The 13,216-nt window shown below is 42.7% G+C and overlaps 1 protein-coding gene across 2 annotated transcripts; it reads right to left on the bottom strand.

Moving 5' to 3' along the window:
- Positions 1 to 8,142: 8,142 nt before the first annotated feature.
- Positions 8,143 to 12,590, bottom strand: S1PR1 (sphingosine-1-phosphate receptor 1). Of its 2 annotated transcripts, none has more exons than XM_006919571.3 (2): positions 12,402 to 12,590; positions 8,143 to 10,829 (listed from the first exon to the last, which is right to left on the bottom strand). In XM_006919571.3, exon 2 carries the CDS (start codon positions 10,666 to 10,668, stop codon positions 9,520 to 9,522), a length of 1,149 nt encoding a protein of 382 aa, XP_006919633.1. In that variant the 5' UTR covers positions 10,669 to 10,829; positions 12,402 to 12,590; the 3' UTR covers positions 8,143 to 9,519. The 2 variants fall into 2 exon arrangements, with proteins under 2 accessions (XP_006919633.1, XP_024894273.1); XM_025038505.1 differs by lacking the exon at positions 12,402 to 12,590 and adding an exon at positions 11,814 to 11,969.
- Positions 12,591 to 13,216: the final 626 nt, after the last annotated feature.

Raw genomic sequence — 13,216 nt, 5'->3', positions numbered from 1 at the left:
GTAGGGGAAAAGTTAAAATGCTTTCAACCATAAGAAAAGGTTCTGATTATTTTGCTCCAGATGGAAGTTTCCTGCCAGTTACCAGTGCATTCTTCGCTGATAATGAAATGCAAAGTCTAAACTGAACTTATTCGTGTGCGGTAACTCAGGCACACGAATCCATGAGTCAAAAGTGTGCAAACCACCTAATTATATCAGTAGCAGTGCCAGACTCAACTGTGACATGATGAAAGCCATTTGTGGTGGCCTGAAAACTGGCCTCACCAGGGAAAGAATCACACATTCGATCTGAAAGTGGTTTTTCAGTGAAATTCATCTCTTGCATGCTTTTCTTCTTCAATGTTCATTTAATTCCTCTAAACTCCCCATAGGCTATTCTATTGGGTAAAAATCGTGTATAAATAATCGTTTCTTATAAGAGACTGATAAAATCACATATTGCTTCTGAAAAGCCACCGATCTGTAAATCAAGTAAGTCTATGCTAAAACACAAAGAAAAATAATTGTCCATTTTTAAGTTAAAAATAGGTTTTCAGTGTTGAGCACTGTATCGAATTAATACATTTATTCTAAATTTTTACTTTAGGGAGGAACTAGTTCATTCATTCTATTTTTTGAGAAGACAAACAAAATATTGAGCAACTTATTTTCTCTGGCAGAAACCTGCTGGGTATTTGGGCTTTCAAGATGTCACACTACCAGTCCTCCAGTGGTTAATCATTATGAACATTTAGGTATTAACACACTCATGCTCTTCACGTACATACTCTAGTGCCTCGATCAGAATTTAACCTAGACTTTTTGAGAGAATATCCAACACTGGTCTTTTTACAAGTCTAATAGAAAACCCAGACTAGTAAGACAGAAACCAAACACACAGCACTAGGACAGACTCCTTGTCTGCAGACCACACAGACCTGGGCACAGCACCTGCCCCTGCCACACCCTGCTGAGGAAAGGCTTGTGCAACCCAGGTATTTCCTCTGCTTTTACACTAGTAACAAGTTCCATAACTAAACTGGCTTATTGAATTCGTTAAAAATAAACAGAGAGCGTAGATTTTGACACAAACCGCCTACAGATGTTTCGATTACTTCAACACATTTCAATTTTTGCTACTCAGGCCCACAATTCAAAATAAATTACCGATTATGAAAAAAACATAAAACACTGAACGAGCATAGTTTCTAAAAGAAAAACTAATAAATGATTATCTAAAGTGAGATAATGTATATAAAACTGTTTTTCAAATGATGTATTATTATATGGGTCATTTTACCCTTTTAAATTAGGAGGTCGTAATACGAATATTAAAAAAAATAAATCAGGAGGTCCTTGTGGAATGTCTAAATCCTTATAATTATGCAACTCCTATCATGGTGCTTATTATAGGATAATAATTTAGCTGGGGAAAATGTTGGCATAAAATTTTCAGAAAATTGGGACAAAGGATTTTATAGATAGAATAACCTATGTAATTCTTTGATATCCTAATTCACTTTGCACGTGTGAATGGGGATTTAAAAATCTGTGTTTTTCTGAGTGCTTCCCTGCCTAGTATCTAGACAAGGAAGAGAAACCAAGAACTATTTCTGCAGGTGGCTAGCTAGCTGAAGCTAGCTGAAGCAGAACAGCATGTGAGAGCTAACCACTATTTCTGGTGCCACAAAATATCTGCAGAAGTTGGCGAGTGAAGAATCTCCAGGCGTGTGATAGTAATGTCTTTACAAGTGCTTTAGCACGTCTTCTCCTATTTTAGAACGTAATTTTACTGGTGATTTAAATTTGTTTTTCCCTGAAGTGTCTAGACAGGCACAAGAAAAACTCTGAAATTAGAAATAAATATGCTTTTTTTTTTCTTTTAATATACAGAAGAATGAAACATCTGGTCCTCCCACCACTATACCTTTGTTAAAAACAAAAACAAAAACAATACTCAACTGAGTAAGTTTGAAGGTCTAATTGGCTTTCTTAAACTACTTATGAATCGAGCAGTATCCCATCTAGCAACTGGAAGGGCGCTCCTAGGTGGTGTGCAAAATGGAAAGTTTTTATAGACAGCAAGAGGGTGGGACTAAGAAGTTTAGAGTGGATTATTTCACTCCACTCCCGGGAGAGGCTGGAACTGCAATTAGGTTAGATATTAAATCTAGATTTGGTGTCATGGGCTTTTAGCACAAGTGATGCCATTGTGGGCCTGTTGTTTTCTCTTTAACACCTTTGTCAGGTAGATCTGGTAGTGGTGAGTGGGCATGTGGGCTACTGGCATTCTCAAATGTGAGAGGCCACCTTGAGTTCAGTGGGATCCATGTGTGACACCGGTCTTGGACCCCTCCCTGAGTTATCCCAGCTTCCTGGCATAAGTAGTCTCTGAAATATACACACACAAAAGGCTTCTTAGACTTCTCCCTCTGGTCTTCTAGATAATGTGTGGTGGTTTACCATTAGATGTTTCGATTGATAATTATGGCCAAAAAGATATTGATAATTACGGCCATGGGTCATGTTTCTTCTTGAGTTGTGCATTTTGTCTCCTTTCTCTTTCAGCCTAAAGAAGGACACCAGCTAAGACTTATTCAAATGAGCACTTCATTTACCCTTTTTAACCCAGTGACTCCACCCAACAGAGTTCACACCAGTGCTCTAGAAAGCAAAGCACAAACTTGGACGAGATAGAAACTAAAAACAATGTTGAATGCTTTGATTTCATATGGAGCCTTGAACGACAAAAAACTGAATACAAAAACTGATATTTACATAAAGGACTCTTTTCCAGTCCAAATCTAAAAATTAATGTCCCATTATTTAACTTGAAGTTGTTTAGAATTATTGGTTAAAGAAAAGCCAAAGATTAAAAGCTGCGAACATTGATATTTATTAAATAAAATTATTTTACATTGCTTAAGAACTCAACACATTAGGGGAAGTGTACGACAATGAATGAGCAAACTCGTGAAAAGAACTGTTCCTTGCTATATCAGTGTAGATGAAAAAGGGGTTCAATGGAAAGTAACTTCACAGGATGATCTAATCATAAATTCCTAACTGGGCAGTTCAGGGTGAGTAGTCACGCCCCAGGCATATACCTTTTTTAGTAGAAGGTTTATATTTGCCTTAAGTGAGGCCTGTCCATTGTTCTTCTGCATCTAGGTTAACGCAGCAATGGAAATAAACTTAACCACCCTCAAGAGAGCACTTAAACTCTTTAACTATGCTGTAATCCAGTCCCCACTTCATTGACTCCCACCTTCCTGCAATCTTCCTTAATCAAATGTATAAAAGAAACTGCAAAAGTTATTCTCGGGAGCATTTGAGATCTTGCTTCCAGGCAGTTGTTGTCAGTTTGGCTCAAATAAACTCTTATAAAAGTCACTTACAGGTTTGGACATTCTTGTGTTGACATCAGGCTCCCTGGACCTCAAAGAGAAGGAGCCAAGGAAGCACCAGAGCTAAAGGAATAAATCTTGTAAGCTCTGGAAGAGAAGAACCTTGTTTATCATTTGCCCAGTATCTGTAGCACACAGCCTAGGGCAAGCATTCTTGTAGAATGGATAGGTGAACGGGTGGGTGCAGCATCAAGAGCGTAGGTAGCAGCTGGAAGCCTGAGCCCACCAGTGCTTCCCTTTGGGTTGATCTTTCTGCCCCTGGTATCAACGATGCAGCAGAAAAATGGAACAATAATGGGATTAGAGCTCTAGGGAAGTAGATAAGCAACTACCTTCTCCCCTCCCATCAGCCCTGGTGAAGCTGCCCCTTCTTTTCTGTTCCCAGAGTTCTATGTCTAATTGACCTGTCCCAGGCCCACTGCAGCATCTGAGGCACTTCTCCACAGCTTCTCCTAGAGCTTCCTTAAAAAAAGAATCTTCAGACAGGGCTGAGCATAGGCCAACGATGTGTATAGTCACAAAAGCTTATGAAGACTTTAAGAGCGCAAAGCCTTTCTTCCATTTCTTTTGTGTCTCTGCCCATTTCTTCTAACGACTGTACTGCTTGCCCCCAGGGAAAGTGTTATTATGTGTCTGAATGCCTTTCATATATTTGGTCGGGTGGTAAGAAATAGTGTAGCACACTCCAGTTCCTGGTTCCTATGTCGCCAGTAGAAATATGTTTCAGTATCCTTGCCGATGTGTAAAAATCCATTCTTAATAAAGCTATTTACAATCCATTACATATTCCTAAGCCTCTGTCAGTAAACTTCTATTATGATGGTTTCATCACAACCCTAGACTCTTCCAAGACACAGAAATTCTTCAGGGATTGCAAATGCCAATACTAAGTCCAATTCTCATCCTATAGAAGCACAGAGTATCAGGTCACGATTATTTAGCATTTTAACGATTTCGTTCTGAGTCCTAAGAGAATGCTACAGGAGCATAAATTCTTTCTGTGGAACACTTTGGAACTTTTGCCCCATTCTCTTGAACTCTTTGGGATCTTATTCCATAACTGCACAGAGAAAGTCTCAAATAGCCTTTATACTCGAAAGTGGAAGTATGCCATATTGGTTTTTAGAAATTTCGCAGCTTAAGAACATGGTTGGACAGGTTTAGACAAGTGTATATACCTGAGTAAAGAACACCCTGAACAGTTAAGATAAAGAACATTGTTACCAATCTAGAAAGTTCCCACATGTTCCTTGCCAGTTTATCCTCCTCCAGGCAACCACTGTTCTGATTTCTATTTCTCTAGGTTAGTTTTGTCTGTTGAATTTCACATAAATAGAATCATGCAGTAGTTCTCTTGTGGCTGGCTTCTTTTCCTCAATTTAATGGTTTTGAGATTTATGCAAATTGATTCAAGTATCAGTCGTAGTTCCTGTTTAATTGCTAAATTGCATTCCATTGTATGAATTTACCACAATGAGTTTGTCCACAAGAGATGGCTGGTCGGAACATGAGAGTGCTTCAATAAAACAAAATGGAGCAATGCCTGCTCAAATCTGCAATCCACACTTGGCTTTTGCTAATGATTATATCCAGAGTTGAATCTGATTCTCAATCCCTCAGTCCTCAAAAGTATGAAAAAAAGAACACGGGAAGAATAAGAAGCACTTGAAATTCTGAATCTGAGAAGAAAACACAAGGAGACAGACATAGGATGTATTGGGGGTCCTCAGGAAATACTTTCAACATGAACCAAGTTTTCTGTTGGTCCCAGTTCTCGTCAAGGATTGTAAAAAAAGACTAAATTGAATGCCAGCTGAACTCTCCCTCAGTGTTATCTTTCTCTGATCCTCCTCTTTTGTCTCTTTTGGCCACTAATTAAAAAATCTTTTTTTCTTTGTAGACAACCTAAAGGCTTTTTAACTACTCAAGTAGATTTTGCTTGCTTGAGTATTCTGAAAGATAGGTCTCGTTCAGATGAGCATGATGGTGAAGGCGATGGTGTATATATAAGTGTTTTGAGCCCCTTTCTTTGGACCATGTGAAGCATGCATCAGAAAAGCAGGAAGAAATTTTGGAGGAAAAGGTGCGATTTATTATAATTTCTCATCACTGAGAAAATAAAGTGTCCACAGAAAAAGAATATTCTAATAGGTCTTATAAGGGTTTCTTTGGGCTACATATGATTCCTCCTTTAACATATTTAAATCATATCTAGAAAAAATTAGACTAGTTTGCTCTAGTTAGCTGGAAAACCAGAAATCAAACTAGTTCGATCTAATTAGTTAGGGGTCCTCAGGAAACACCATTTCATCTGAGTATGGAGCGAATGATATTAAAAAGACACACACACACAACATTATACAGAGATTACAGAAACTTATTGCAAATACCGTGGGTAAATAATGGTTCCTAGTTAGAGATTAATTGTTGAACCAATGACTATAAGATCAAATTTTTGTTTTATAGTTAGAATATTTTTATAATGTGTCACTCGAGTATTATTCCTTGCATCTCTATTGAAAATGGGGTTGCTAATATTTAGAATTACTTAAACTTCCAGTCTTCACTTCATAGGATTTCCTTAACAGAGCCCATTGTCTTTCTAAAGTTGCTGCTTCAGAGTAGTAGCTACATTTGTAGTTGTCTGAAAAACACTAGAGGTCTCAGTAATGTACTGAATGGAGGCATACAGTCAAAATCATCCAAAATGTACAGTGTAGGTTAGAAGTACTACCAGATATTGTCTTGGGCCTATCCTTAACGAGGACCATATTCAGAGCAGAAATTAATCCAATTTGAAGTTAAAATCTTTATAAGACTTTTCATATTGGGGAAAAAAATTAGAGATACCGTAGATCACAACTGAAGTGCTGATATTGCTAAAACAGAATCTAGTATCTAATTACTACGAATGCAAGTTTTTAATACTATAAATCTTTGAATTTCTACTATCATTGGATCAACTTTCATTGAATAAATTTTTCAACTTATGAGACTAAAAAGCAAGAACAAGCATTTTTTTATATAAGATTATTTGAATGTCCTATAAAATTATAATCATATTTAATGTTGGGAATAAAGTATTATTTGATGTTATTTTGTAATTTTCCTAAATATTTATGAGCCCATGGTATTTTTTACAAGAATATGTCAAGTATTGCTCAAATTGTTCTACTTCTCTTGAAAACCTCTAGGTGTGTTTTAATCAAATCTTGATTGATGTTTATTTTAGTATAAACATATAGTTACTGAGATTTGTGTTTGTATTTTTTTTTTCCCCCATCCTCAATTTTCAGGATATAATGAATGAAAAACAGATATTCTTGTTGGGATACAACCAAGGATTCCTTCCCCCGCCATTGTTTCTTGACCAGGACAAGGGATCTGCCACACGTCTGCTTGGGAGAACCACCCACCTTTCTTCACATAAAATGCAGTCTGGAGTTTCCAGGAAGAAAGCATATCTAATCACTGGATACTGTGCTCCCAGGTGGGCAGGCGATGCTATCCTCCCAGCCACTGATGAGCTCCCCACTCCCCACTCCCCACCAAGGTCAGCTGCTCTACCCCATTTCCCCCCTGCTGTGTGAATCACCGCTGAGTCCCAGAGTAGGAACACGTTATCATCCACAGAAACACAAAACAGACTCGCTTTTCCATTATGCTTGATTCTGTAATGAAAGCTCTAGGAAGTGAGCGTTACATGAACTCACTCCTCCCACCTCAGCAGACAGATGGGTAGACATTCCAGTTTGTTTCCAGTCTTTTGTCTTCGGAGCATTTTTGGCATTTCCTTCAGGAAACTGGAGGTTGTGACCTAAGGTTTCCTTAGTGAACACACTTCTGTTTCCCACAGTTAACCTTACCCAGAAATGACATCTACTCTATTAGGTGAGGTTTATCTCCATGTCACAACTGTGTCCTGTGCATATTCAATGACACTTGAAAGCACAAATTCTGAAATAACAATAGCACCGGGGAGCCAAATGCACCAAAATACTTAGATTTAATTCCCGACGAAGATGACAATAAAATCAAAACAAGTATTCACTATTACGATAATTCTGTGATACATGCGAAGTGCCCTTGCTCTCATTTTATAGTTGGAGAAATTAATGGTTAGATATTAACGCTTTCAGATACTATGAACTGAAAGTTTTCAGATAAAAGGTGTATACAACTCAGCCTATATCCTACAACTTGCTACTTCGATAGTTCCATATTGTTCAGAGGGTAAGCTGGGAGAAACCAAGACAGCATCCTGAAAAAAATTACATGATTTAATATTATCTCCTGTTTCCATATCCCCAGCGTGTTGGTGGAAAAAGCCAAGAAGGTAAGCTTTTGTAGATAGGTCTGAACTGACCATTGAGTTTCATAATTTAAATTAGATTTATGACCACATTGTTCTGTGTTAATTCTTTCAAACCCATGTTTTAGGATAGAATTACTGTATTTTATTGTTTGGCTTGAATGTGATTTAAAGCTCGAACGATGATATTTCCTTGCCGATGTAGTATTTAGAGGTTGGTGGTTTTTATCTCATTCTTTACTATTCTTCGATGTTTACATATTGAAGTTTCTCTTCCTGAAAAAGAGTGGTTTCTAAACAAACCACATTTTTTTTTCACACCCTAGTTTAGCGAGGTAAAATCCTTTAAACGATAAGATATTTGCCCTTAATTTTGATTCTAAAGAGCCACATAGTCAAATAGAATGTCTTAATAATTATTTTTTAATGCTCTTCACAACAAAATCTTTAAAAAAATCAGTTTATTAATGTTTAAAAGTCGATAAAGCTATGTGCAAAATGATCCACAGAAGTCAGAAACCTATTAAATACTATTTTTTAAAAAAGACATTTCTCGGTTTAATTGCACTGAAAACCATACTAAAGAGACAGCAATACATTTTTATTCTTTGTAACATTTATACACATCTTCAGTTAACTATTTAATAAACAGCTGTACTGGAAAACTTCTGGTGTTCCCTATCAGTTAAAGTAATGCTTTAAAGGCATAAGAGGGTGATACTTTCTTAAGAAATACACATTCACTGGTGTTAACACAGGTTAAAAAAAAAATCCAATAAAATGTTGCAACAAATACATTCAAAAACCATGAAAATACTTTTAACACAACAAAATACAACCATCCTGTTGGTTGAAATGATTCACACAACACTCTGAAATAAACATCAACAAAAGTGCCAAAGACAGATGTTGTATTTGTTAGACAAATTTGTTAGGAAATCTTTCTTGGTTTACAAAGTCACCCCCAGTCAGTTTTCACTTTGTGTTGCTTATTTGTTTCTCCTATGACAGACACTAAGATCCTGGCTGATACCATTTAGATAAGCTGGACTTCTTTATGCAGATTTCAGCCACAATGACTATGATATTGTAACACATTGCATTGTAAAGATGTAAAAAAAAAAAAAAGTGACTATAACCAATTCCAAAACACTGACCCAGCTCTCATGGAAACTTTGGCCTCAGCAAATGAAATTGCTTTACATCTCTATCTCCTTACAGTCCACCTCTCCCCGGACACTGCCTATCAGCTATAGAAGATAGAGAAATGGACCATGCCACATAAACGCCCCCCAACCCCAGCTCTGATGAATGCCAGGTAGTTAAAATTTAAAGGAAAAGAATTTCGGTGAGGGCTGTGAAGAGGAAGGGAGGGTAGGATATGGAGCATACCTAGAGAAGCAGAAGTGCACACGCTCACCTGGGTTGGGAACTAAAATGACAGAAAGCCTCTTCTCTTCAAAGCTCCCGACAGAGACACTTTGACAAGGGGACATTAGTCTTTGAGGAGGGGCCAAATGAACCCTCCAGGAGCTTGACAATGCTAGACCTTTGGCTCAGTGCAAAATCAAAGCTCCAGGAGGGAGGAAATAGATTCCCGGCCAGGACCTGCTCTCCACCCTTCCTTTCCCAGTGCATTGTTCACAGGAACTCTACCCAAGACACCGGGCGGGCACCACCGCTAGTTCTTCCTCTGCCCCGCCCTCCCTCCGGCTCCAGCAGCTCCTCCCCGGCAGGAGTCAAGGCAGAGATTTTTTTTCAAACACCGGGGTGGTGGGTGACCATGCAAGAATGCTCCCCATGGGTCCGCAGCTTCCAGTTCTATGAAGAAGAATTGACGTTCCCAGAGGACATTATGGTTTCTGGGTTGTCCCCATCGTCCTTCTGGGGGTGAGAGGAGTTGTCTGACTTACTGCGGCTGAATTCTACACCAGCAATGATGGGTCGCTTGAATTTGCCGGTGGTGTCTCCTCTGGGGCACTTACAGCAGGACATGATCTTGATGAAGGCCCGGCGCATCTCCTTGTTGGTCAAAGTGTAAATGATGGGATTGGTGCCGGAGTTGAGCACCGCCAACACCAGGAAGTACTCCACTTTGAAGAGGATGTCGCAGGTCTTCACCTTACAGCCCACGTCCAGCAGGAGCAGGATGAAAAGCGGCGCCCAGCAGGCGATGAAGACACTCAGGACGATAATCACAGTCTTGAGCAGCGCCAGCGACTTCTCTGAGCTGCGACTGGCCTTGGACGTGTTCTTGCGGAAGGTCAAACGGCGGCTCCGAGTCCTGACCAAAGAGTAGATCCTGCAGTACAGGATGACGATGGAGAGCAAGAGCACGGTGAAGACGGTGGTGCAGAAAAGGATATAGTGCTTGTGGTAGAGGGGCAGCACCGTGGAGCAGCTGGGCAGCAGGCTGATGCAGTTCCAGCCCATGATGGGCAGGCCACCCAGGATGAGGGAGATGATCCAGCAGGCACTGATGAGCAGGAAGGAGCGGGAGCTGTTGCTCTCATTGTGGAGTTTCATCTTCAGCATGGTGATATAGCGCTCAATAGCGATGGCTAGGAGGCTGAACACAGAGGCAGACAGGGCTACAAACATACTCCCTTCCCGCAGAAACCACTGGGCGGGGGTGAGCTTGTAGGTGTTGGCCCCAGAGAAGAGTAGGTTGATGGCGTAAGCCACGCCTGCCAACAGGTCTGAGAGGGCCAGGTTGCCAATAAAATAGTACATGGGTCGGTGGAATTTCTTGGTTTTCCAAATGGTCAGCAAAACAAAGATGTTCTCTAGGATGATAAAGCAGCAGATGAGAATGAACACCACTGAGGTCACTTTAATGCCACTGTCCTTGTCTGTGCCCAGATTCAGCTTTCCCGTGTAGTTGTAATGTCGGACGATGATGTCATAGTTGACATAGTCGGAGACAGAGCTGCGGAGGGCCTTGACCAGCGGGATGCTGGTGGATCCCATGGTGCGCAGTGTCCCCGGGAACCCGGGTGGCGCTTCTCCAGCGAACGCTAGAGGGCGAGACCGAGAGAGCCTTTACTTGCTGCGGTGGGTGCTTCAATGAGAGAAATCCAGGCTTTCCACGTATCTTTTTCTTGGCTGAAGAGGGCCTCGGAAACCGCAGCCTTAAACGAGTTAAGACAGAATCAGGGAAAAAGCCACAGCACACTAGCACAATTCATTCTAGCTAAGGCATTGCTTTAGTTTGTCGATTTTTCAGGAAGTTTAGGGGAGAAGACAGGGAGACAAATTTTTAAAAATAATGAAATTCTCATTTCCTGCAAAAAATAAAATAAAATAAAGGGGAGAAGGGGAAGAGAAGGAGGAAAAACAAAAACAAAAATTCTACCCCAACTGAAAACTGCAACTCGACAAGAAGAAAACTCTCCCTATGGTTACATCCAGACAAATGGAAATGGGAAAAGTGCAGAAGCGAGCCCCATTGAACCCCTCTCCCACCTTCTCACTGTCCCCGTACCCCCAACCCGCCACGTTTGCAGCGGGAGCCTCAGCCCGGGGCTCACCACCAGCTCGCGGGCTCTGCGGAAGAGACCCAGCAGCCAAAACGAGGGTGGAGACACACACCTCTGCCGCCCCTCTCCACCCTGTCACCGCCCAGCCAAAAGAGACCCGAACCACCTCCTAATTGCCATGCAAGAAATTAGATTTGCACGAAAATCATTTGACAGCGTAAGTCATCTGGGGGCTCTATTAATAACTCTGGGAGCAGGTGCGCTTAGGGTCCGAGGGCGCAGCGTGGTGTGGGCAGCCATGCCCGCCCTGGCCTTGCGGTAAACAAGAAAACGTAGCGCCTCGGTAAAGCAACCGCCTTTTTCTTCTTTTTCATGCAAGCCTGTGCAAGAACACATAAAGGTACCCAGCGAAAACCGTTCGTGAGAGATTGCAGTAAATCCCAGACGTTTCGCAGTCATTGATTTTATAAGGAGTATTTTTGGTGACTGTGGGTACAGCCAACACACAAAGAGAAGTTACATTCCTGACTGACGATAACAATACGTGCCACTACATTCCTAATGCGAGTGCAAAACGATCCTGCAGAGGCTCCCATTAAGGCGTGACTGGGGCACTGCTAAGCGAGTTTTACTCACTGTGTCCTTCCCCAACACGCTGCCTCCTCTCGTAGAACTAGAAGTGTGGAGGGAATGCAACGTGGCCCTGGGTAGCAGGAGTCTTCTTGGAAGTTGTGTAAGTGTTCCGAGGTAACGCAGCAATGAGATAAAAGTGGACTAACAGAGGCGAGAGCAATCTCACCAATGCCCAAGACAGCAAAGGCGGCTCGCGCCCAGAAGCTCCCGGTTCCCCCCTCTAATTCACACCCTGCTCGCCGCAGTGCAAATTTAAGCCCTTAACACCCACCTACACCCCGCCCCATATTCTTTGTCTATAGGAGTTCGAAAAATAAGCGCCTTCACTCCGGCCAGCTGCAGCTATTCCCCCACCCCAAGTCGGTTTCACAATTGGGACGTGACTCTTTTTCCAAACTTTAGAAATCCCAAGTGCCCAAGACCAAACCAACAGGGTAGGGCTCCTTAGTAGCTCAGAGATGCACATTTCCAGAGCCCAGAGATGGATGTTTTAGAAGTTTTTGTTTTGCTCTGTTCCGATTTAACGATTCTTTTCTGACACCGAAGCCCTGCGGCCGCGCAGCGCCGCCGAGCCCCTGGCGCGTCTCCTACCTCGCTCAGGCGGGACAAAGTTGCGCTCGGCGAGCTCCGGGTCTCCACTGCGCGCTCGTCATCTTGCTGCTGCCCCCGCCTGACAGCGTCGCTCTCTAAACTTACTCCGGTCGGGGTCTCCTCCCTCCGCAGCCGCAACTCCATTGGCCAGCACCGCTCGCCGCCGCCGAAGTCGCTCAGCGCCGGCTGATGCTTCCTTAAAAGAGACGGCGAGAGGTTAATGCCTCAGTCTCCCACGCCCTCCGCCGGCGTCTGGGCGCCGCCCCCCCGGATCTCGGCTGCTGAGACTCACTATCCAGGAAAGATCTGGGGCAGAAACAAATGAAAGACCCCCCTCCAGCCCCCAACCAACCGCCGGCTACCGAAAAAAAATAAAAAGAGAGAGCGAGAGAGAGAGAAAAGAGGGGGTGGAGCCTGGTGTCCCCCGGACTCTAATGTATAAATCACCGCCCCGCGTCCCGCTGTCCGCGGCTCGGGTTGGTGGAGACCACTCTCCTCGGACTTAGGAAAGAGAGGAGGTCAAGAGCCTTTGGCAATTTTTCTCCTGAAAAGTCCTGTGGGGCCCAAGGACAGCGCGGCGTCTCACAGCGCACCTCCCAGGTTTCCCGCCTCGCAGCCCTTGGAGGACCGGGGTCCCGAGATCGTGGCGGGGAAACAGGAGCCCCGTCGCGCTCCGGGGAACAGGCTGAGAAGGGGCTGCGAGCAGTTTGCGGGAGGCGAGCAGCCGGGGTGGGAGAATGGCTCTGGAGTTTCCTCCGCTTCTGCCCACCTCCACCCCCACCCCCACGCCGCTGCTGCTTCGGAACTTGCGGTTT

The sequence above is a fragment of the Pteropus alecto genome, unplaced genomic scaffold (assembly GCF_000325575.1).
Source record: "Pteropus alecto unplaced genomic scaffold, ASM32557v1 scaffold106, whole genome shotgun sequence".
Classification (NCBI taxonomy): Eukaryota; Metazoa; Chordata; class Mammalia; order Chiroptera; family Pteropodidae; genus Pteropus; species Pteropus alecto.
The sequence above is the reverse complement of the archived record's forward strand: the minus strand, read 5'-3'. Positions and strand labels throughout refer to the sequence as shown.

Excerpts from the sequence above, each read along its gene's own strand:
- S1PR1 (XM_006919571.3), bottom strand. The coding sequence starts at position 10,668 with ATGGGATCCACCAGCATCCCGCTGGTCAAGGCCCTCCGCAGCTCTGTC.